This window comes from Loxodonta africana, chromosome Y (assembly GCF_030014295.1).
Source record: "Loxodonta africana isolate mLoxAfr1 chromosome Y, mLoxAfr1.hap2, whole genome shotgun sequence".
Classification (NCBI taxonomy): Eukaryota; Metazoa; Chordata; class Mammalia; order Proboscidea; family Elephantidae; genus Loxodonta; species Loxodonta africana.
This window is the reverse complement of record NC_087370.1, coordinates 23,407,794-23,432,590: the sequence shown is the minus strand read 5'-3', so window position 1 is coordinate 23,432,590 and position 24,797 is coordinate 23,407,794. Positions and strand designations below refer to the sequence as shown.

Genomic DNA, 24,797 nt, shown 5'->3' with positions numbered 1-24,797 from the left:
TGTTCCAACATGTCTCAGAATTCCTGGGATTGATATGGGCTCCTGGCACATGGTAAAGGCTATGCTAACACCAAACTCAAACCAAACCCATTGCTATCGAGTCGATTCCGGCTCATAGAGACCCAACAGGACAGAGTAGAACTGCCCCATAGGGTTTCTAAGGAGCAGCTGGTGGATTCAAACTACCGAGCTTTTGGTTAGCAGCCGAGCTCTTAACTACTGTGCCACCAGAGCTCCATGCAGATACTAGAAAGTAAATAAATGGAGTCGTGAAGGGCTTCTCCCCTAGACATGCAAAAGTTAGGGTTCTTCCGCTTCTGTGGCTGACACTTCAACTGCCTTGGCTCTGTGCTTCTCGTCAGTGCAGACTGTCACGTTCTTGCCAAACAGCTTTCCTACATTCCTCATTTCTCTTCCTCTGGGGGCGGGGGGTGGGGGGAAGCACAAGAATCACAGTTTTGCATATTTCAGGAACGCTACTGCTTGCACCCTCAGAGGTCTTCTCGCCAAAGACAATTCCCGGAAGGATATTCTGAGGCCCTGGCTCCTCAATCCTCAAATTGCCTTGGCTCTTTCTCCAGGGATGTTTTATACTGGAATGGTCACCATGCGTGGCAGCGGCAGCCCCTGCCTTCCTGTCTGTTAAATACATCACTGGAGCCACCGCCTTTGACCCAATTTTATTATCTTAAGAAAAGAAAAACAAAAAAGAACTGTAGAGAATAGAATAATTGAAACATGGTGGGCAAAAGGGGTTTACCAAGCACTCTGAATGAAGCCCAAACTCATCTGACCTTCTTTCGTTGCTGAAAAATTCATTGTCATCATCGCCAGGATATTTGGAAAATATTATTTTATTATCAAATGTACAGTATATTGACCTTAAAAATACAGTAAAGCAGACGTGGAAATAGGGAGTCTCCCAAATCCAGGACCACAGAGTGACCCACGATGGGGGGAGGTTGAAGGTCCACAGCTATAGTTTCACCACCGCAGAGAAAAAAAAGTCTGGATTCCGTTTTTTTTTGTAGGGTCACGGCTTAGCTCTCTCTGCTTCCCCGCCCTCCGCCTCCCCCGACCACAGCTCCCAAGATAAATTTTGCACACAAGGAAAGTCTATATCCCAGCCTCCCCTGCCACTGGGAAAGTAATCTAAGAGTGGTTCCGGAATTTGAAGGAGGACGGGGAGGGACCTAAAGAAAATAGAGTGTTTCCATACCTGCTGTAATGTATGCAAGTCTTGTAAAGACCAATAATTTATTACGTTTAATGAGACAAAGTATTTTTTTCTCTTTCGAGTCTCATAGTCTGATTAGAAAGAAAAAAAAAAATATATATATATATATAAAACACTATATAAAAAGTGACCTCTGGGGAAAAAGAGTTCTTTGCTATACAGTGAAACTTGTCAGAGCTGGGACTCAACGGGACTGCCTTGTTTTTCTGGGTCTCGCAAGTTTTCCGCCTTTGACAGGGTGCAGTCTTATCATTTTTCTATCGCTCGTTTTACTGGAAAATATTCGAGTTTTCCTTCTCAGACGAGTTTATGCCGTACGTGGGTTTCCATTTTCACAGGTTTTACTGCACAACGAGACTGTGTATTAAAAAAAAAAAAAAAATCAATCACAGGCCAAGGTCGTACAACCTGAAGAATTTAATCCACGTCACTGAATTGTATACGTGGAAATTGATGAATTAGTGAGGGTTCTGTTGTGTGTATTTTCACCACAATTAAAAAGAAAAAAAAAATCAATCCCTAGGAGGAGATAAATAGTGGTGATTAAGAGCATACTGCTAACCAAAAGGTCAGCAGTTCGAATCCACCAGGCGCTCCTTGGAAACACTATGGGGCAGTTCTACTCTGTCCTGTAGGGTCGCTGTGAGTCGGAATGGACAACACAGCAACAGGTTTGTTTTTTTGGTTTTTTGAGGAGGGCGTGAGGGTAAGTTTTTGCTTTGGGAGCACTGAGTTTATTTTAATACTGGTGAAATAGTTAAAAATGAAACAAAACAAAGGAAAATCCAACTCGTAGTGACCTTATAGGACAAAGTAGAACTGGCCCATAGGGTTTCCAAGGTCGTAATCTTTACAGAAGCAGACTGCCACACCTTTCTCCAGAAGAGCCGCTGGTGGGCTGGAACCGTTGACCTTCTGGTTCACAGCTGAGCACTTAACCACTGTGCCACCAGGGCCCCTTAATTTAAAAAAAGGCAGTGAGAGTAAACGTACAACATGTAGAATGTACTCAACATCACCGAGTTACACAGTTAAAGCGTGCAAAAGCTGAACCTGTGTAAGGCGGAGAGCTGTCAGAGAAGGAAAACACAAACATTTTCCACTAAAATGCGCTGTAGAAAAGCAGTAAGATGGTACCCTGTGAAAGGCGGAAGAGTTTTGAGACCTGGAAAAACAAAGCAGTCTCGTCGAGTTCGGGCTCACACAGGAACGTCAGAAAGTGTTGAACTGACAAATGCCTTGTGGTCTATATTTCACCACGATAAAAACTGTTTTCAAAAAACTGATAGCTCTGGTTTTAAAGGCCTTCTTTGGTCAGGGGGAGTTTTGAAGGGACGAGGGAATAAATGAAATATCAGGACTCGTGGTAGGGTGTTGTATCGTGTCAGAGTGGCAGTAGGTTAACTTCAGTGTGGCAGCAAGACGCTTTTAATCTCTACAGTTTCTGTTTAGTGACAGCTTCTCAGAGGTGTCCTTCCCGTGTGACTGAAGGCATGGAGCAGTATCTGAGAAACAGAGATGGCAGTTCGAGTCTTGGGTGCCATGGAATGCCGGACGAGAACACAAGACATCCGGTAACCAGGAAAGGATGTCTCCAGGGAGGCTGACTCCTGTTAGCCCGCCTGTGTTACTTCTTTCAAGCAACAAATCAAAGGTCAAGGTCACCCTCAGCTTGAAAGCCACCCGAGGACCACCAGGCACCATGAAAAATCCTTCGAAGGGCTCCATCTCCCCGAGCAGGCTCCCTTTACAAATGACTGCCTTGTTCTCACTTCCCAAGCCGTGACTCCGGCCGGTCTCTCAGAAGACATGGATGTAAGTGGTCTTTGAGTCCCTGCCCAGGATGTTCTTTGCTGTGCACTTGTAGAAACCTGCGTCTCGTGGAGACGCCTGCTGGATCGTCAGGGAGCCCTGCGGCTGGAGGAATTTGTTCCCGTAGATGCGAGCCTGGGTGCCGGCAGTCAGATGGGACTTGTCTGGTAGCTCCCACGTTATCTGGGCTTTGGGAATGCCCATGGCCAAGCAGTTGATCTTCACGGTGCTCCCGGGACGGGCGTAGATGACCGGTGTGGCCTCGCTGGTGATGCGCGGCGGATAGGCAATGACGATAACCGGGACGCTCATGACGGAAGGGCCGTACTCGGTGTCTGCCTTGCACGTGTAGGTCCCTCTGTCAAACACCGAGGCCTCATGCACCGTCAGCGTGCCGTTTTCCAAGAGGGCAAAGCGCCCCACTTCTTGGGGGACCTCCAGGACCATGCCGTTGGGGAGTGTCCAGGAGAATCGAGCCGGCCGGCTGGCTTGGATGAGGCAGGGGAGCTGCAACGTCTCTCCATTGATGATGGTCACCACGTGTTGGTGCTGGCTGCTTGCCCCGGGCCGGAGTCCCACCTTGAGCGACACCAGCCTCTCCGAGTAGCCCGCAGAGTTCCTTGCTACGCAGCGGTAAGCCCCGGCGTCTGCAGAGGAGAGGCTACTGATGTGCAACCTGCCGTCGCTCTTGTGGTAGAACCGCTGCAGCTGTCTGCCGCCCTGGAGCTCCGTCCCGTTGGGAAGGACCCACACCAGCGTGGGCGCTGGGGTCCCCGCAGCAGAACAGTTGAGGCTGATGGTGTGCCCAGCCATGGCTATGATCTTCTCGCTCACCGGGTCATGGAAGACGGGCTTCTCCACGGGGTCCAAAACTGTAAGCTGGACAATGAGCCTGGCCTCCCCGCCTTCGTTGCGGGCGATGCACACGAACTGGACAGAGTCGCTCTTTCTCAGGTTGCGGATGTCCAGCGTGCCGTTGCGGTGGACGGTGATCCGGTTCCCGTAGTATGGGGCAGGCAAGACCACACCCTCGGGAAATGCCCACAGTGCCTTTGGAGCCGGGATGCCTTCCGCTCTGCAGTCAATCAGCTTCCGACTCCCTCCAGCTGCAATCTCCCGAACTGTGGTGATGGCATTGCGGTTCCCATTGATCTTGGGTGGCTGGACTTGGACCTGGATCCAGACGACCTTCCTGTCCTCTCCGGCACTGTTCCGGACCACACAGGTATAGTTACCGCTGTCAGACCTCTGAGCCTTGTGAATCAGAAGAGTGCCATCTTGGTAGACTTGGTACTTATCCGAGGAGGCCGGGATCAGCCTGTTGGTGGGAGACAACCAGGTCACCCTTGGGGTGGGTTCCCCTTTGGCCTCGCATGTCACAGTGACCACATCCCCATAGGGGACCTGGATGACAGAGTACGTCTTGTTTCGGATTGCTGCGGGCTCCGCCACCACCTTGACGCGCACCGTCATTTCATCCTTGCCAACCTGGTTCTCGGCAAAGCAGGTGTAATCACCCTCTTCTCTCATCCCCACCTCATTGAAGTAGAGCGTGCCATTATTGAAGACCACGTAGCGCTTGGTCCGTCCACCACTGTCGTCCGACTGCATGAAGGAGTTGACCAGGCTCCCATCAGGGAGACTCCAGGAGATCTCGGGGTTGGGGAGCCCTGTGGCTACGCAGTCCACTTTCAGATCACCTCCATAGAAGACCTTGTGGTCGTTCTCCTTGTGCTCAATCTTCGCCGGCTTCATCACCACGTTCACCTTCAGCACCACGTAGTCGTCGCCAATCTTGTTGCGGGCGACGCACAGGTAATCCCCCGCGTCTTTGTCGGTGACAGACTTCACCAACAGAGTCCCGTTGGCAAACACTTTGATTCTGGGGTCAAAGCTAAGGGAGAAAAAAAGACAAAGAATACAATGTAAGTCTCCCAGATGCTCGCCCTGGCTTCGAGTCACAGGGACAGAACTAAGACGCGCTGAGAAATACCAGCACACACGACTGCTGCTACAGATTGTCAAAAGCTTTCGGAGACTTGGAGCAAGTTGCGTCCAAATGCTAAAATCATTTACAACACGGAAGAATTCCCTGCTGGATTCTGTCTGACCTCGGCTGGCCCAGGCATTAATTTGAGGGTCTGAAAGGCAATCAAAGACTTCAGCCCTGTAAACAAGAGTGTGTGTGGTCGAGTATCTGATGGTCAGCGGCGCAAATGGTTTGCGCTCAGCTGCTAACCAAAAGGCTTGTGGCTCGAGTCCACCCAGAGGTGCCCTGGAAGAAAGGCCTGGCGACCTGCTTCTGAAAAATCAGCCTTGGGAACCCTATGGAGCACAGTTCTACTCTGACACACAGGGCCATTATGATTGGGAGCCGACTGGACGGCAACAGCTTGTTTGTTTTCTTGGTTTGTAGAGCTAATTATAATGACGGAATCAGGAAAACGCTACAGGCATGGAAACGGTGAATCTGAAATAACCTTATAAAGAGGTTCAGTTCTTCTGGAAGAAAATACTTCAGGTACTCCTCTACTCATGACAATTTCTTATGACATTTCATCTCATCAGCAGGTGACAAGCAGCAAAACCAGTTGGCCTTGAGTCACTTTCTACTCATGGTGACCCCGTGTGGGCTCAAGTATGACTGTGCTCCGTAGGGTTTTCAATGGCTGATTTTTGTAAGTAGATCGCCAGGTCTTTCTTCCATGGCACATCTAGGCAGACTCGAGCCTCCAAGCTTTTGGTTAGCAACCGAGCATGGTAACCTCTTGCACCACCCAGCGATCTCAAGAAGCAGCAAAGCGGCTGCAATATTCATTGTGTAACAGTGATCATGCCCAGAGGTTCAGTGCTAGAATTGGATTCTCCAGAACTTGGCTGGCACCTTCCACCACAGAATCTGTTACGAAAAAGCTAAATGACACGGACCAGTGAAAACCTTGATGCTGGTGTTCCGTCGTTCCATCTGAAATGATAAAAGATGGACCTAATGATGGAAAAAATTTGGAAACCGAGAGGGGCGATGGTTGCCCAACATGATGACCTTAACTACGTCACGAAATTCTACATGCAAGATATGTTCAGATGGCAAATATTTTGTTACATATATACAGACCACCATTTCAAAAAAAAAAAAAATTGGACATTAACCCAGGCCTCTCGGAGTTAATATTTATGAAAGATGTTTGGTTAAAAGGGGCAACAGGAAAAGAAGGATGGAAAGGTTCTTCAGTACGTAGGCGATGTGGTTATAAACACTGTTGTGTCCTTGAGCAAGTCGGGACTAACATCTTGGATAAACCAAAAAACACACTGTCATCGACTCATAGTCACAGGGTAGAACTGTACAATAAAGTTTCCAAGGAACGTCTGGCAGATTCGAACTGCCGACTCCTTGGTTAGCAGCCATAGCACTTAACCACTAAGCCACCAGGGTTTCCACGTCTTGGATAACTCGGTGAAAAGATTTGGGAGGCTGAGAGTTCCAAAGTGTCTGCATCAAAACTATCCATTACACGTCAATCTTAATGGCAGCATTATGGGGCCCTTGTATTTTAATCCCTAAATATTCCCAGTTTTTAGGTTGTTGTTAGGTGCCATCCAGTCCATTTCCACTCATAGTGACCCTATAGGACAGAGTACAACTGCCCCATAGGGTTTCCTAATTTTTACGGAAGCAGACAGCCACATCTTTTCCTCCACAGAGCAGCTGGGTAGATTTGAATCGCCAACTTTTCAGTTAGCAGCCAAGAGGTTAACCACTGTGCAGCCAGGTATTTTTGTTAAAAATTTTGTTTAAAAATGGTATTTTTATTAAAAATTCCCTAAACACTGTGTTTTACTAATAGTATTTTTAGAACTGTGCCATAGATCTTGGTCTACCTATAATTGAATTTGGAGTCCCTGGGTAGTGCCTCTGGGCAGACTTGAACCTCCAACCCTCAGTAACTAGCCCACACACCTTAACGTTTGCACCACCCAGGGCCTCCACAGTCTGGCACATACGAGGCAAACTCTGTGCCTACTCATTTTGGCTCAGGAGGCTGCCTTTTTTGGCCTGACCACATGGAAAGTTGCCCCAGGGGTGTCTCCACCACCCAAGGAGCGGAGGAGCGCAGACCCCACGCATTTACAGCAAGCTGGAAGCCACCTGACTAGTTGGAAAGGCGCCCGGGGTTTCTGCCGCATTCAAGGCACAAGGCATGCAAGAATCTTTGCATTTGTAGCCGTCCGGGGCCGCCTGACCACAAAGAAAGGTGCCCCAGGGCTGTCTCCCGCATCCCAGGAGCAAGGAGCGCAGGAGCCCGCAGCGGGTGCAGCCAGAGGGGGAGCCCCTACCTGAACAGCGCATCTACCATCCGCTGGGACGGCAGCCTCCACTGGGTGCGCGGCCAGGGGTCCCCCGAAGCGCTGCAGTCAAGGCGCAGGGTCCCGCCGTACCGCACGTCGGTCCTCCGCGGGGACGTGCCGGTGATGCGCGCGTTCGCGGCGGTGCGCTGCACCGTCAGCTGCACTGTCCTGCGCGCCGAGCCCACCAGGTTGGCGGCTACGCACTCGTAACGCCCGCTGTCCTTGGGCGATAGGTTCCGGATGTAGAGCGTGCCGTTGGGGAAGACAAAGAGGTTCCCGCGGATGAACTGTGAAGGGCGCACCTGGGTACCGTCGCCCAGCACCCAGCGCACGCTGGGCAGTGGTGCGGCCTTGGCGGTGCAGTGGATGTGGATGCTAAGTCCGGGGGGCAGAGAGATGTTCTCCTGCTTCTCCTGGTGGATGACCGGGGGCAGGGCCGCCACGTGTAGGCGGATGGCCAGGCTGTCGGCGCCCGCAGCATTGCTGGCCACGCACTTGTAGACGCCTCTGTCAGAGAAAGAGGCCTCCTTGATGGACAGGGTGCGGTTCTCATGCAGCGTGACCCTGCCCTCCACGGGGGACACAGTGTGCCACACCCTCCTGTCGGGGAAGATCCAGGAGATTTGGGGTACGGGGGTGCCCTTGGCCAGGCACTCCATGGCGATGGTGTCTCCGAGGTAGACGGTGACGTCCTGGTAGTGCGAGGCAAGGATCTGGGGCTGCTGCGTGGTCACCGTGAGCAGGACCGGCATGGTGTCCACACCGTGCAAATTCTTGGCAGTACACAGGTACTGGCCGTGGTCCTGCACCTGGACCTTCCGGATCACGAGGGTGCCATTGTTCAGGACTTCAAACCGCTGTGTCCGCGTGCTGGGAGTCATGAGAGCCCCTGGGGTGAGCAGTACATAAAATCAGGTTCCATATAAATGAACCCAGGTTAGTATGACTACCTGATTAAGGAGTCGTGGTGGTGCAATGGTTAAAGCATTCAGCCGCTAACAAAAGGTTGGCAGCTCGAACCTACCCAGTAACTCCATGGGAGAAAGACCTGGCAATCTGCTCCCATAAAGATTCCGAAAACCCCAGTGCCCTCGAATCAATTCCAACCCTATAGGACAGAGTAGAACTGCCCCACAGGGTTTCCAAGGAGCGCCTGGCGGATTTGAACTGCTGACCCTTTGGTTAGCAGCTGTAGCACTTAACCACTACACCACCAGGGTTTCCGCACTGGAAATCCCATGGGCCAGTCCCACTCTGCAGTGTAAGGTTGCTGTAAACTGGAATCGACTTGAGGGCACACAACAATTACCTGACTGGAGTCCCTGGGGGTCAAATGGTTAGGCGCTCAGCTCAAGTACTAGCGGAAAGTTGGCAGTTCAAACGCACCCAGCAGCACCTCGGAAGACAGGCTTGGTGATCTGCTTCTGAAAAGTCACAGCCTTGAAAATGCTATGGGGCACTTGTACTCTGCACACACACATGGGGGCGCCTTGATTCAGAATCCACTTGTCGGGGACTCACATCAGCAATTAGTTGGTTGGATTGCTCCCTTTATGTCTGTGGTGCTGTTTGGTCAAACAGGGGTCTAGATGTTGCTGTGAAGGTATTTTGTAGATGCGATTAACATTAAGTAAGGGAGACTATCCTTGATAACGTGGGTGGGCCTGACCCAATCAATTGAAGGCCTTAAAAGCAGAATTGAGGTTTTTCGGAGAAGGGAGAATTCAGCTCACGCCTTCATCGTCAACTCTTGCCTGAATTTCAGCCCAGTGTCTGACCTACCAATTTTACACTCAAGACTTCAGCAGTAACTTGTGCTGTTTTCTGCCTGCTGGCCTGCGAGGGGCAAGTCCTTAAAATAAATCTCTCTCTCTCTCTCTATATGTAGATATATATGTATGTATATACACATACATTGGGTTTCCACTGGTTGATTTTCAGAGGTACATTGCCAGGCCTTTCTTCCCAGTCCGTCTCAGTCTGGAAGCTCTGCAGAAACCTGTCCACCTTGGGTGATCCTGCTGGTATTTGACATACCAGTGGCAGAGCTTCAAGCCCCCACGGTATGACAAACTGACAGGCGAGCAGTGGAAGCTATTTGAAGTGGTAACAATTCAGAGCTGACTTGATAGCAACTAACAACAAAAACATGTATATAAACATGTGTTTATATATGGAGAGCTATGACTGCTAACCAAAAGTCAGCAGTTCAAATCCACCAGGCCCTCCTTGGAATCCCTATGGGGAAGTTCTACTCTGTCCTATAGGGTCACCGTGAGTCAGAATTGACTTGATGGCAACGGGTTTGGTTTTGTTTGTTTTATATACCTTCATCCATGTATTCATATTTTTATCTTCTCTGTCATCTGTCCTATCTACCCATCCATCCATCCATCCATCCATCCATCCATCCATCCATCCATCCATCCATCCATCCATCATATGTCTGTCTTTCTGTCTGCCTATTATCTATGTCTGAATTTCTCTCTAAATCTATTATCTTCTCTATCATCTATTATCTCTGTCTTTCTGTCATCTATCAGTCTACTGTGTCTGTTTATCTATATCTATCTACCATATGTCTGTCTGTCTGTCTATCACGTACCTATCTCTATATCTATCTCCAAATCTATTTTCTATCTATCTCTAAATCTGTCTGCCTACCTACCCCCTCATTCTATTTGCTCTCTCTCTCTGGAGAATCGTGACTAATGCAATGTCCAAAACAACAAAGGCAAAGACCTGCCCATGCCCCCAATATGTAGGACGGTAAGCCTAGTTTGACCCCCTCCATCGACTCTTATGCCACGTTGATGCCCACAGCAGCTGGCATGGCTTGAAGACAGACTTCAGAAGCTGGCCTGAGCCCTAGGTCCCCCAAGGTGGTCACCTCTGTCACTGCAGTTACTGGAGACACACTTACCACCCATTCAACCCAGCCTTGTTTCTGCTGCTGTGTCTTCCTGAGCTCTGGGCCAGCTGCACAGACCCGAGGGCATGCAGCCACAGTCCCCCTGCCCCTCCAGGCTCCTGAGCCATCAGGGAAGAGGTAGCTTTAGTGGGTCATTCTCTCCCCTGTGTGGTCAGGTTGAGCGCTAAGTGATGCTTCTAGATGGCGTCTGGCATACTGCCCAACAGCTGGGGGCTGTGTGCCCATTTCTCCCAGTTGTCCATGTTTCCCACCCCATTACCCAGGCCCTGGAGACACCGAGTCTTAGGGTCTTCTCCTCTCCCAAGGGAGAAGGTCTAGACTTTATCCAAGGGCCATTTGCTTTCATTCTGACAAGCTTCTCTGCCTTCATTTGCTAATAACCTTTTCCAAGACCAAAGACCTGCCCTTGGATGGGGTTTTGGGATCCTTGGAGATCTCCCCTCCAGACCCTGCCCCCACAGTGATTACACCCCCAGGCAAGGCACTGTTTTTCCTGTGACAATGTTCTCCACCTTGGATGGGATCCTTCAGTTACAGACACTTCCTAAGTTAGGGCTGCTACTCAGTGTCCAAGGAGCCCTGGTGGCACAGTGGTTAAGCGCTAGGCTGCTAACCAAAAGGTCAGCCGTTCAAACCCACCAGCCACTCCAGGGGAGAAAGATGTGACGGTCTGCTTCTATAAAGACTACAGCCTTGGAAACCCTATGGGGCAGTTCTACTCTGTCCTATAGAGTCACTATGAGTCAGCATTGACTTGACAGCAGCAGAGACGCAGTGTCCTCCAGGTCAGTGGTGGTTCAGTGATAGAATTCTCACCTTGCGTGTGAGAGACCCAGGTTTGATTCCCGGCCGGTGCATCTCACGCACAGCCACCACCTGTCTGTCAGTGGAGGCTTGCGTGTTGCTAGGATACTGAACAGGTTCAGTGGAGCTTCCAGACTAAGACAGACTAGGAAGAAAGGCCTGGTGATCAGCTTCTGAAAATCAACCAGTGAAAACTTTATGGACCACAATGGTCGGATCTGCAAACAATCACAGTGATGGCTCAGGACCGGGCAGCGTTTTGTTCTGTTGTGCACGGGGTTGCCATGAGTCAAGGCTGACTGGAAAGCATTTAACAACAACAGTAGAAGGACGAGGTTGAGTTTGCAGACTCCCCCATCCCACACCATCCCTACAGTGGGTGGTTTGAAGGATTTAGTACTGGGTCACACTTGGAGAAGGCAAAAGGTCCCTTTAAGGACTATCCCAAATTCTAGGTTATGCCTTATCCAAAAGACCTATTCCATGATTCCACAGCCCCATTAAAATCCAGCATCCAATCTATCTCCCTCTTCCATTTCCCTGTAAAGGAAATGTTCTTGGATCCAAGTTCTCAGACTTCTTCTCTCAACCCGTCAACCCATCCTTTCTCCAAGGCTCCCTAATGGTACCTGGAGTTGCAGACTCTCGTAAACTTCTGCTACACCAGCCCTGGTTAAAATGCAGATGTGTAAACACCCTACCTGTGGACACCTTTGTCCAGGTAACGAAAGGCGTGGGTTTCCCTGTTGCCTCACATGGAAATACAGCATCTGTCTCCGCAGTGACAAATACGGATTGTGGGGATTTGGTGATGATTTGGGGTTTTTCCCCAAGCATCCAGAATTTGGATGCAGGCAGTCCTCCAATGGAGAAGAGTTTGGAGCTGCTCTGATGAAAGTTTCTGGAAGGCTGGCCAGAAGACATAGTGAAAGGGATGGAGCTCTGGGTGGAATGGACTGGGGGGATATTGTGTGCATTAGTTGAGGGTGGCACGGTGGCCCGGGGAGGGTGCAACAAAGGAGGTGCAGGAGGACCAAAATCCATGTGGTTGACGCTCTGGGAAAGTATCCTGTTGTAGGAATCTGGGTTGACTTTTCTCTCTCTTGTCACTGAGGCAGGAGTGGTGGGTGTCTGAGGCTTCAGGGTGGATCCTAACTGTGGGAACACAAAAGTCCTGTTAAAGAAGAATGGGAACCTGCCATTGGAATGATGAGGAAGTCTTGAGCTCGGTGGCTTTCCAGCGGGGCTTCTTTGATCAGGGATGTTGTTGCTCCCAAATACTTTGGGGTTGGCATTGAACTGGTTGGTTCCACGGTCATCAAATTTCCTGGGAGTGCTGGGTTTGGGTCTGTGAAGTGGAAGGGGAGTTGTCGTGGTGGTTAATTTTGGAGTCACAAAGGGCTTGCTCTCTGGAAAATCCTGTGAAGGATACACTCTTATTTCTGGTTTGCTGGTCACCTGACGAGGCGGCTGGAACGTCACCAAGTATCTAAAGGAGCTTTGAGTGGCCATAGGTGGTGGCCTCCCTGTCCCTCTTGGTGGTGTAAATTTGGTGGGAACCATACCTGGTTGGTGGTAAATCTGTGCTCTTCCATCATGGTGGTGAATGTCTGGACCTTGAGGTAGAGTGCTTGAGGTCTTACCATCAAACACCTCCTTTACGAACTCCTGCTTTGGAGAGAAGTTCACGTTATCCTGCTTGGAAGAGGGAGTGGATACCTCCTTTGGCTTCAATATATACCGCGTTCCCTCATTGTTCAATTGGGGTGCTTCGGTTTCTGAGACACCCCCATAATTAAGCAAAACATTTTCTTTGGACTCTGTTTGTGTTTGAGATGTTGTTGTACTAAGAGGTGTGAACTTAGTGGTGGTTTGTACTAAAGGCATTGACATTGTGGGTGGGAATGGGAATGCTGGTTCCTTCAGGGAGCCAGGTGTAGAGGCGTGATCTTGTGGTCTAATTTCAGGATGGGTAGTCGCTAGGGTGGGTTTTTGCTGATCCTGACCACGAGTGGTGGTTTCTGCCTGGCTTGAGGGTGACTCTAGTCTCACGCTTGAGACGGTAGCAGAAGCAGCGTCTTCCCCCTGCTGAGAGAGTGTAGAGATTGCCGCAGAAGGTGAAAACTCAGAAGGAAAATATGTGTTTTCCAACTCTTTCCAAAGGGGTGGGTCTGTCCGGGTTTCCCAAGCACTGCTAGGAGGTCTGCCTGTCTCCACCCTCTGAGGCTGGGCTGTCGTGGGAGAAGTCCAGCCTGGAGTTCCTGGAAACGCTAACAGGTAAGATTCTTCCATAAATCCTTCCACAGGGGAGACCACCGAGCCAGAAGGTGATGCGATGTTAATTCCTGACTCAGTGGGGGCTGGAGTGCTAGTTTCATGGTCATGGATGTTTGTGACATCGTAATGCTTCTTAATTTCCTTCCTATCTGATGCGGACTTATATGTGACTGTGGTAGCCTCTTGGACTTTACTGAGAGACAGACGTACTTTTGAGGTGGTTGTCATATCATCTTCTGCTCTCCTTGTCTCACTTGGGTCCCCGGTTTTCAGAGAAATGGTTGCAGATAAAAGTAGAGTTTCAGAGCTGGGAGTAGTCACGTATTTATGTTTATTTTGTGGGAGATAGATGGTCTTGGGCAAAGAGTCCGTTGAGCTCACGGTGGACGTGGTATACCGATGTTTGTTTTGTTTCTTTGAGTGTTTCCTTCTTGGGGTTCCCTTGGTCACTGGTTCTGCAGGTTTCCCCATTTCTAACTGTTTGGTGATACCAACTAGGTTATCAACCTCAGATGTCAAGACAAGCAAACCCTCCACTTTGCTTGGAACCTTCATCTCTGGCACCTGAGTGGGTCGGGTAGAAAAAGTCTCCGTGGGGGCAGACGTTGTCGGCGGAGTTTGCTTGTGCCGGTGGCGGAACCTGTGAGGTCGTAACTTTTTCCTCCCGTTGGGCTTTTTTCGAAAAGGGTGAGTGGTCAGCTCGGTTGGTGAAGCGGTCTTTGGTTCTAACGTCATCATTGATACTGTAATGCTGTCCCTGGCAAGTAGAGTATCAGGTGTGCTTTCTCTGGGCAGCGTAAATGGAGCAAGGCTGCCCATCCCTCGTAGCTCCTCACTCTCGGGACGTCTGGAGCCTGTGGGGTCTCTCTCCAGGACGTTCCCTTCCCCAGGTATCTGAGAGCTCTCCACCACGTCTTTTTTCATCAGTGAGTTGCCTTGAGTGCCTAAGCCCCCTTGCATAGGCTTCATGCCATCTGTTTGTCCTTGTAGATTTGTTTGTGCTGGTACATCTGGTTCCCCTAACGGCTCAGATGTCCTGGGGTCCACAGCCCACCAGGTAGGGGTTGGAGTGAAGCCTGTGGAGGTCAGATCTTCCATCTTATCCTCAGCTGGTTGAGAATCAGTCTTCGGATCTGGGTAAAGATATGTTTCCGTCTCAGCCTCCGCCAAAGAGATGGCATCCAATGGCAGCTCATCCACTTTGGACGTGGGTGGGGGCACAGATGCAATGCTTGGTACTGTGGACCAGCCCTCTGTTGCTACCTCTTCATAGGTAGGCTCTTCATAGGACGTGTCCAGGATCTGCAGAGGGGAAGAGGATTCATGAGGCAAAGACATCTGTGTAGGGACTGAAGAGTCAGCTTCGGTGGGAGCCGAGTCTTCTGTCTTCTCAGAAATCTCCTGATCGAGAACATCTTCCAGCTGCATGCTTGTTACCGTGGGTTCAGCAAGAACGCCCCCATCGCGGTCGTGTTCTAGTGCAATCCTGGCTGAAGAAATGGTATTCAAAACCTCCTCCTCCTCATTGAATATGGAAGTATCTGCTGAGGAGTCCTCTGCACTGGTTGTTGTCTGTTCAGGAGATACCGAGGGTGGAGGAACAGCAGGAGAAAGAGGGGAGACCTCTACGCCCACTGATGGAGGAGTCGTGGTTTGTATGACCTGGGTGACTTCTGTGCCCTTGGGGAGATTCCTCCCACGGACTCTGGCTAAGATATCTGCCCAGCGCTCAGGATTAATCTGTTTGTTTGCCACATTGATCCTTCTCCTGGACTCAAACGCTCGGCGACCTTCCGCAACGTTCGTCTCTGGTTCCTTTTCAGGATTCTTCCAGAGTTTCCATTTTCGTCGGCCTTTCTTAGTCTTTTTACCTCCAACACTGGCTTCGTCCTTCGTTTTGATAAACACCTCTTGGTCCATTGGATGTAGGACCCTCCTTGGAGTCTTGTCTTCACTTCCAATGCCTGAGCCCCCTTCATCCTCTATGACATCTCCTCTTATTCTGGAAAGGGTCTTCGAGCCTGGGCGTCTGCCTCTTTTTGAGGTCCTGCTGGGTCCTTTCTTATTCACGGTGACCCCCACAGTGAAGTGGTCTGCCCCTTGCAGGTTGACAGCCACACATCTGTAGTAGCCACCGTCGCTGGCTTGAACCTTTGGGATGGAGAGTGTTCCATTACCCAGCATGTATGCATGGGATGTGTTAGCCAGATGGCTCATTATCCTTTTGCTTGGAAGAACCCAGCTCAGCTGGGCTTCGGGAATTGCCAGGGCACTGCAGGGCAATACCACTGGCTCCCCAGGGCTCTTGGTGATGGTCACTGTGTGTCCTCCAGGTGGCTGAGTGACCAGCGTCTGCACAGCGACCCTGTACACTATCCGGTCCATTTCATCTGTCACCTGAGCTACACAATGGTACAATCCCGAGTCCGAGTACTCTGCTGACTTGATCCTCAGCTGACCACCACTGAGGACAGAGAACCTGCTCTCTGAGTCCTCCATGGGGGCTTTCAGGACAGAGCCATCTGGCAACACCCAGAAGATGGCAGGACTCTCAGAAGCCCTCACATTGCAGCCCAGCTGGAAGGAGCTTCCTTCCAGGACCGTCTGAGCCCTTTGCATGGCTTCGCTCGTCTCGACCATCACCCAGCTTCTGCTCCGCGTCCGCCTCACATCCTTGGCGGACATCGTTTGCGAAAACCACGTGTAATAGGAGAGCAGCACCTTTCTAGCAGTGCTCTGGCGCCGGTTCAGTTGGATGTCCACGGATGGCTGCATGACCCAACCTGGCTCCGCAAGGATGTGGGCTTTGACGCCTGTGTAGTAGAGCGCGTCGTCGTCAGCATCCTGTCTGTACTCATAGTGGACGCCGGGGTCTTTGCTGAGCTTGACTGCTCGGTGCAGCTTCAGCGGGACCTCGCTATAATACGCTATCAGTTTCCACAGCTTCTCGTAGTTCTCCCTGGTCATGGGACACTCAAAATCTAAGGCGACCGTCGCGTTGACTTCAATCTCAAGAGGATCCGTCTGGTTCAAGAGGATTTTGTACACATCTGTGGGTTTCTTGATGCTGCAGACCAAATCCACCGTATTTCCATGCTCGTCCGTCATGTTCAAGGAGACATTCCATGTGGGGAGGTGGAAGCTGTCCAGGGAAAGCTGGTCATCGCCGTCTTCCTCCTCTTGTCCCTGCTCCTCCTCGCTGCTCCCGCTCCGGTTCTGCCTCAGAGGAGACTCGATGAGCGGCTTCAAGCAAGTGATGTCCTTGAGCTTGTGAATCTCTTGTTTGTGCAACTTCTTGGGACTGGAGCACGCGGCGCACAGCTGACCGCCCTCGTAGGCTTTGTCCTTTTTACATTTTAGGATTCCTAAAATGACAAAAACACAGTGTGATGGTTACTTTCGTGTGTCTACTTGGCTAGTCTATGATTCTCAGGGGTTTGGCCAAATACTAGCCTAGTTGCTCTTCCATAATGTATGTAATGTATGTGCTCACATTCCATAATGTAATATAACATAATGTAATCACCCTCCCTAATGTATGTAATGTAATCACTTCCGATAATGTAATGCAATGCAATGTCATGTAATCACCTTACCTCTATACTTGTGATTAAAAGGAGCCCCGGTGGCACAGTGGTTAAAGCTCTCGGCTGCTAACTGAAAGGTCAGCAGTTCAAACCCACCAGCCACTTCATGAGAGGAAGATATGGCAGTCTGCTTCTATAAAGATTACAGCCTTGGAAACCCCATGGGGGGCAGTTCTGTGCTGCCTTATAGGGTCGCTATGAGTTGGACTCAACCCAGTGGCAATGGGATACCTGTGGTTATAATCCCATCTGGGAATGGGTTTTGTTTGTGAAGTTAACCAGGCAGTATTGGTATAGGGTGTGTCTTGAGTCCACCTCTTTCGAGATATAAAAGAAGCAGATTAAGGAAGGGTGGAGAAATGAAAGACAGATGCCAAGCCACACAAAGCTGTCTGAGGAACAGAAGAAATAAGGACCTTCTAAAAAAAAAAAAAAAAAAATTTTTTTTTTTTTTTATTACAGCAGACAGAGAGAGCCTTCGCCTAGAGCCGGCACCCTGAATTCAGACTTCCAGCCTCCTAAACTGTGAGAAAATTAATTTCTGCTTGTTAAAGCCACCCCCTGGTAGTATTTCTGTTACAGCAACATGATGCCGACCTGTGCTTCTCCAGCCCCAATGCACCTCTGGGTCCTCACCCAGCAGCCAGCCTCACATCTCCAGGTAGATGCCACGGAAGCTCCCAATGCTGAGGTGAACACAGCAACCATGTTCTCGCTCTGCCCCCAGCCCAGTCTCTGCACACCTCCTCTGTATCTATACACGGGGCTACCGTTTCCCCAGCTGGGAAAGCTGGAAGACCAGGAGTCCCCCATGTCGGTCCTCTTTGAGTCTACCCACTTCTTTCCTCTTCTCTGTGAATGTCAGTCAGACAGCCATCGGCTGGACTCAGAGTCTACGTGGCCTCTTGACTGGTGTTGCCATGTTTACTTTTCTTCTCCCCTCCACACGCACACACTGTTTCCTATGTGACCCTCAGAGTCTATGCCTCAAAATGCAAACGTGGTCACATCTCACACCTCCCCCAGCAACACATACACACACACACACACAAATATACATACAAACACAATTACACACACACACACACAGTTTTCACTGTGACCCTCAGAGTACACATCTCAAAATGCAAACATGATCATCACATACCTCCCCCAGCACACACAGACATACAAGCACACACACATATACAAATACACACATTGTTTTCTTGTGACTCTCAGAGTCCATGCCTCAAAACACAGATAGGGTCATGCCACACGCCTCCCCCAACACACAGAAACACACACAAATACACACACCCACACAAATATACACACACACACCATTTTCTATGTGACCCTCAGTAAACATCTCAAAATGCAAATATGGTCATGCCATATACCTTCCCCGACACACACACTCAAACACACAAATATACACGCACACACAAACACCCAAATACACACACACCCCGTTTTCTGTGGGACTCTCAGAGTAAATACCCCAAAGTGCAAAAATGTTCGTGTCACTGATATCTCTTAACATACATACACAAACATACCCAAATATACACAGAGATACACACATATAGACACACAGACACAGGCACACACACATACACATACACTACACACATATACACAAAAATGCTCAAACATACACAGAGACACACACAGACATACAAACATATACACACACATAACATACACACACAACACACAAACACACACAAATTCACACATAACACATAAACATACATACACAGACATAAACACACGCAGACGTACACATATACACGCGCAGACACACTCAAGCACACACACATACACTATACACATTTACACATAAATATGCACACAGACACACGTAGAGACATACACACACACACACAAACGCACACAGACATAGCACACACAGGCACACACGAGCATGCACACACACGTGCACACAGAGACATGCTCACAAACCCATGCACACACACACAGAGGACTCCAGAGCGGGCCCTCCATCCACTGCACGTCCACCGCTCCCTTCCCCAGGGGGCGCCCTGCACCTCAGGACCACCAGAACCATTAGCCATCGCATTGACTCCGGCTCACGGCAGCCCCAGGTGTGTCAGAGTAGACCTGAGCTCTACAGGGTTTTCAGTGGCTGATTTGTCAGAAACAAGTCACCAGGCTTTTCTTCCGAGGCACCTCTGGGTGGACTTGAACTGCCAATCTCTGCTAGTAATCGAGCCCTTAACCATGTGCACCACCCAGGGACTCTCTTAATTGTGCTACAAGTATATATAACAAAACTTTGGCCATTTCAGCTTTCTTTATATGTGTACGGTGCAGTGATATTAATTACATTCATCGTATTGTACAGCCATCACCGCCATCCACTTCCGAATTATTCCATCACCCCTGACAGAAGCTCAAAACCCTTTACGACCTCTCTCCACCTGCCCCTGGTAACCACTAATAAACTTGGATCTCTATAACAAGAACCAAACCAGTTGCCATTTTTGACTCCAGCTCATGGCTACCTGTGTGTGTCAGAGTAGAACTGTGCTCCATAGGACTTCCAGTGGCTGGTTTTTCGGAAGTAGATTGCCAGGCCTTTCTTCCGAGCTGCCTATGAGCAGAGTCGAGCCCCAACCTTTCAGTTTGCAGCCGAGTGCATTCACGGTTTGCACCGCCCTGGGGCTCCAACATCTCAAAGAAAGGTAAGAGCCTTTGCTAGCAGGCGTCCTGTTCCCTCTGCTCTCCTTTCTCCTTACCTCTGGATCTCGCCTCCCATTCCAGAAACCACTTCATCTCGCAGCTACAGGCCCAGGGGTTCCCGTGCAGGTAGAGGTTCTCCAGAAGTGGCATGTTCTGAAGCATCCCGGTAGGAAGAGAGCTGATCTTGTTCTCCGCTAAATAGAGGTGCCTCACGGTGGAGAGCCGGAAATAGTCCAGAAAGGAGAACGTGGAGAAGGTGCCGGGATGCAGCTGCCGGAGAAGGTTCCCTTCCAGATGAAGGAGTCTCAGGGACATCAAGCCGTGGAAAGCTTGCGGGTGGATGAACTCAATCTTGTTGTGGTCCACGTGCAGCCTCACCAAGCTCGAGAGGCCCCGGAGGGTCTGTCCCGTGATCACACGAAGCTTGTTGTAGCTGAACTTGAAGACCTACAAAGAGAAGGAAGTCATGATGGTGCTTACGGAGAAAGAAAGCCACAGTCAAGGACAGAGACTGGCTCAAAATGCATGACAGTCATGACACTAAGCTTGTTTTTATTGTGTTTTTTTTTAAGTAAACTTTATTGATCATTTAAAAAAAAAAAGGGTTGCCATTGAGTTGATTCTGACTCATGGCAACTCCACGTGTGTCAGACTAGAACTGTGCTCCACGGGGCTTTCAATGGCTGATTTTTCAGAAGCAGACCACCAGAATTTTCTTCCAAGATGCAAATGGTTAATGGGCTCGGCTGCTAACTAAAACGTTGGAGATTCAAGACTACCCAGAGGTGCCTCAGAAATCCATCTTTCTTGTTGCTAGCTGCCACACAGGCCGCCCCTGACTCATAGCGACCCCACACACAATGGAATGAGACCATGCCCACTCCTGTACCATCCCCACGATCGGCTGCAAATCAGATTGCAATCATCCATTTGGTTTTCGTTGCCTGATTTTTGTAGATTGCCAGGCCTTTCTTCCTAGTCTTAGTCTGGAAGTAACACTGAAACCTGTTCAGCATCGTGTTACTGTTGTTTTGTGCTATCAAGTCAGCTCTGATTCAAAAATGACACCATTCGACAGAGTAGAACTGCCCCCATAGGGTTTCCTAGGCTTTTCTAATCTTTACGGAAGCAGACTGCCAGGTCTTTCTCCCTCAGAGCTGCTGGCTGGGTTCGAACTACCAACCTTCCAGTTAGTAGCCAAGTGCTTAACCGTTGCCCCTCTGGGGCTCCTTGTTCAGCATCACAACAACATGGCAAACCTGCACTGACAGACGGGTGGTGGTTTTGAACAAGGTGCTGAGATTCGAACTTGGGTCTACCCGGGTCTCCTGCACGGAAGGTGAGAATTCTACCACTGAACCACTGCTGTCCTCAACTGAGCATTTAAAAACAAATAAATCAACAAAAACACGTTGCCAGTCGAGTTGATTCCGATTCATAGCGACCCGATAGGACAGAGGAGAACTGCCCCACGGGGTTTCCAAAGAGTAGCTGGTGGATTTGAACTGTTGACCTTTTGGTTAGAAGCTGAGCTCTTAACCACGGTGCCACCAAGGGCCCCTACTTGGGCACTGGGAGTGGCGCATAGTTTCCATTCTTTATTACCGTCTTAGAGGCTGCAAGTAGGGACACCAGGAGAGCCCAGCTCACCTGCAGAGAGCTGAGGTCTCGTAACGCCCCATCAGGGATGCTTGGGATTTCGTTTCCATGTACCATAAGCAGCTCCAACTTCGTCAGTCCCGCGAATGAGGTTTCTGATACGGCCTGGATACTATTAAACCTTAAAAGAGAGAGGGAGGGAGTGAATTAGAATCCTTGTTGTTGGGTGCTGTTGAATCAATTCCGACTTATGGTGACCCCGTGTGACAGAGCAGAATGGCCCCGTAGGGTTTCACAGGCTGTAATCTTTATGGGGAGCCCTGGTGGTACAGTGCTTAAGAGCTCAGCTGCTAACCAAAAGGTCAGCAGTTCAAATTCACCGGCGCTCCTTGGAAACCCTATGGGGCAGTTCTAACCTGTCCTAAAGGGTTGCTATGAGTCACAATCAATAGTCACGGGTTTGGTTTTTTGTTTTTTTAAATCTTTTTGGGAGCCAATTGTCAGGCCTTTCTTCCGAGGTGACTCAGGGTGGACTCAAGCCTCCAATCATTTAGTTAGCAGTGGAACCAACTGTTAATCATTTGCACCACTTAAGGACTTCCAGAAATGCCACACGGAACAGCCTCTCCAACCCCGCCATAAGCAAGTCAGCAACATGGCTGTTCTGAGTCCACATTGGTACCGTGGCTAAGGTACCTTCATTCCCTTGTGTTCTTGGTCAAGGGGAAGCTGACATGGTTTTATTAACCTTCATTCAATTCAGGACACTTTGCTAGGGATTTTGCCTCAGGATACGCTAATGTCATTCATTAGAGGTTGTTTCAGGCTGATAAACAGGACTGAGAATTCTAATGAAGCTGGTTCACGTGGCTCCTGGTTGAAGATGCAGCTCCTAAGTGGCAGGGATCAGTGATACCTGGTCCCCATGAGTGACGACCAGGAGCAGCGGAAATAGTTGTGCATTTAACAAAAGGAGCCCTGGTGGTGCAGTGGTTAAGCACTCAGCTGTTAACCAAAAGGTCTGCAGCTTGAACCCAGCAGCTGCTCTGTGGGAGAAAGATATGGCAGTCTCCTTCCGTAAAGATTACGGCCTTGGAAAGCCTAAAGGACAGTTCTGCTCTGTCCTATGGGGTCCCCAGGAGTTGGAATTGACTTGACAGCAATGGGTAATAACAGGAGAAAGAGAACACTACGGAGCACTGAAGGAGCCAAGTTAAAGTGTTGACAGCCAACATTAAAAAAACAATTGCCATCGAGTTGATTCTGACTCATAGCGACCCTACAGGGCAGAGCAGAACTGTCCCATAAAGTTTCCAAGGCTGTAAATGTTTATGGAAGCAGACTGCCACATCTTTCTCCTGTGGAGTGGCTGGTGGATTCAAACTCCTGACCTTGTAGTTAGCAGCTGAGCACGTTAACCACCATGCCACCAAGGCTCCTTGACTCTCAACATAGTCAAGCTTATTTCCCAAGGTCACGTCACTACTTCTGGCTAATCGTCAAAGTTATTTGTAAACATTCCATTTTTTGCATATTTAGGGGGGAGAGTATTATATTTTTATTTTTGCCCAAGCATTAGTAAAGATGCAATCTTGACCTGTTTAGACATTCCTCATTGTTCTCTGGGGAATGCTGTTGGTATTGGGCACCAGCCAGTGGACGCTGACTCACAGCAACCCTGTGTGACACAGCACAACTGCCCCATAGGCTTTCTAGGCTCTAATCTATATGGGAGCAGATCTCCAGGTCTTTCTTCCTCGAAACCACTGGGTGGGTTTGAATCATTAACCTTTTGGCTAGCAGCTGAGCAATGAACCATTGCACCACCGGGGCTCCTTATGTTGAGTGTAGCACATGGGAACCCTCAGACTTAATCCTTAGACGACCAATTTTAAAATGAATGGAGAATTTTGCACGTTACCTTACAGAGGGCACGTAGCTTACATACGAAGTCTAACCAATCTCTTGCTGGTGGCTGAGTTGCCATGGAGTTCGCCCCAACTTACGGCAAACTCATGCACAAGAAAACCACGTGTTGCTTTAGTCCTGTGCCAACCGCAAGACTGGCTACAGATTGGATCATTGGGATCCATAGGGTTTTTATTGACTGATTTTCAGAAGTAGGTTGCCAGGCCTTTCTTCCTACTCTTAGCCCGGAAGCTCCGCTGAAACCTGTTCAGTATCATAGCAACATGACAGATGGGTGGTAGCTGCCTATGAAGTGCACCAACCAGGAACTGAACCCAGGTCTCCCTCATGGAAGGCAAGGATTCTACCACTGAATCACCCCTGCCCTAGAGAGTCAAGTCAAGGAGGAATTTTCTTCCCTCCAGCACCCCAGGATGTGGACCGATCCTCTTTGTGTTGTCCTAAGACTCAGCAAAGAGCTGCAGGAAAGCAGGTTGGATTCAGGGAACAGAACCTGACCAGAAACTCAGATGACCTTGGAATCTGCCCATTTCTCCAACTTCCTGGTCTCTTTGCCTCCTCCCCAAATTATCTTCCTCACCTGTTGATTGGAAATAACCAACTCCCTGGGCTGTGCAAACAGTTACTGCTCTCAGCTGCTAACTGAGAAGTTAGTGGTTTGAGTCCACCTGGAGGTGCTGTGGAAGAAAGGCCCGGCAATCTACGTCCAAAAAATCAGCCACTGAAAACCCAATGGAGCACGGTTTTACTCTGACACACATGGGGCTGCCATGAGTCGGAGTCGACTCCATGGTGACTGGGTTTTTTTTTTTTTAATTTTTTTAATGTGCTTTAAGTGAAAGTTTACAAATCAAGTCAGTCTCACACAAAAACTTATATACACCTTGCTACACACTCCCAATTGCTCTCCCTCTAATGAGACAGCCCACTCCCTCCCTCCACTCTCTCTTTTCGTGTCCATTCCCCCTCTACCCTCTCATCTCCCCTCCAGGGAGGAGATGCCAACATAGTCTTAAGTGTCCACCTGATCCAAGAAGCTCACTCCTCACCACCATCCCTCTCCATCCTGTTGTCCAGTCCAATCCGTGTCTGAAGAGTTGGCTTTGGGAATGGTTCCTATCCTGGGCCAGCAGAAGGTCTGGGGGCCATGAACACCGGGGTCCTTCCAGTCTCAGTCAGACCATTAAGTCTGCACTTATGAGAATTTGGGGTCTTCCCCCCCCCTCCACTGCTCTCCTGCTCCCTCAGGGGTTCTCTGTTGTGTTCCCTGTCAGGGCACGGGGACTCGTCTTAACACACTAAATGAGATGTTTCTATCAGACAATGTGGGTAAAACTGCTACACAGACACCAGGTAGTGTTGCAAAGCAATATTTAACATGGGAAAGACAAGTATGGGTATTTGTGAAGTTCCAGAAAGATGTCATCAAAAGTATTTCTTTTAATCAAGAAAAAAAAAATGTCTTTAAAAAACCTGTACATCAGACACTGTCGTTAGGTGCCATGGAGTCAGTTCCAACCCATAGCCACCCTATGCTCAACAGAACGAAACACTGTCTGGTCCTGCACCATCCTCACCATCG

The 24,797-nt window shown here is 49.5% G+C and overlaps 1 protein-coding gene across 2 annotated transcripts in view; it reads right to left on the bottom strand.

The window, feature by feature from the left end:
- Positions 1 to 836: 836 nt before the first annotated feature.
- Positions 837 to 24,797, bottom strand: part of LOC135229047 (matrix-remodeling-associated protein 5-like) — a 32,982-nt gene continuing 9,021 nt past the window's right edge. For both annotated transcript variants that reach the window (XM_064278801.1, XM_064278800.1), the window contains exons 3-7: positions 21,338 to 21,467; positions 19,744 to 20,134; positions 11,837 to 16,777; positions 7,388 to 8,288; positions 837 to 4,943 (exon numbers count right to left, since the gene is read on the bottom strand). In XM_064278801.1, coding sequence (XP_064134871.1) covers positions 3,038 to 4,943; positions 7,388 to 8,288; positions 11,837 to 16,777; positions 19,744 to 20,134; positions 21,338 to 21,467 — 8,269 coding nt within the window. In that variant the 3' untranslated portion in view covers positions 837 to 3,037. The remainder of the gene's footprint in view (positions 4,944 to 7,387; positions 8,289 to 11,836; positions 16,778 to 19,743; positions 20,135 to 21,337; positions 21,468 to 24,797) is intronic.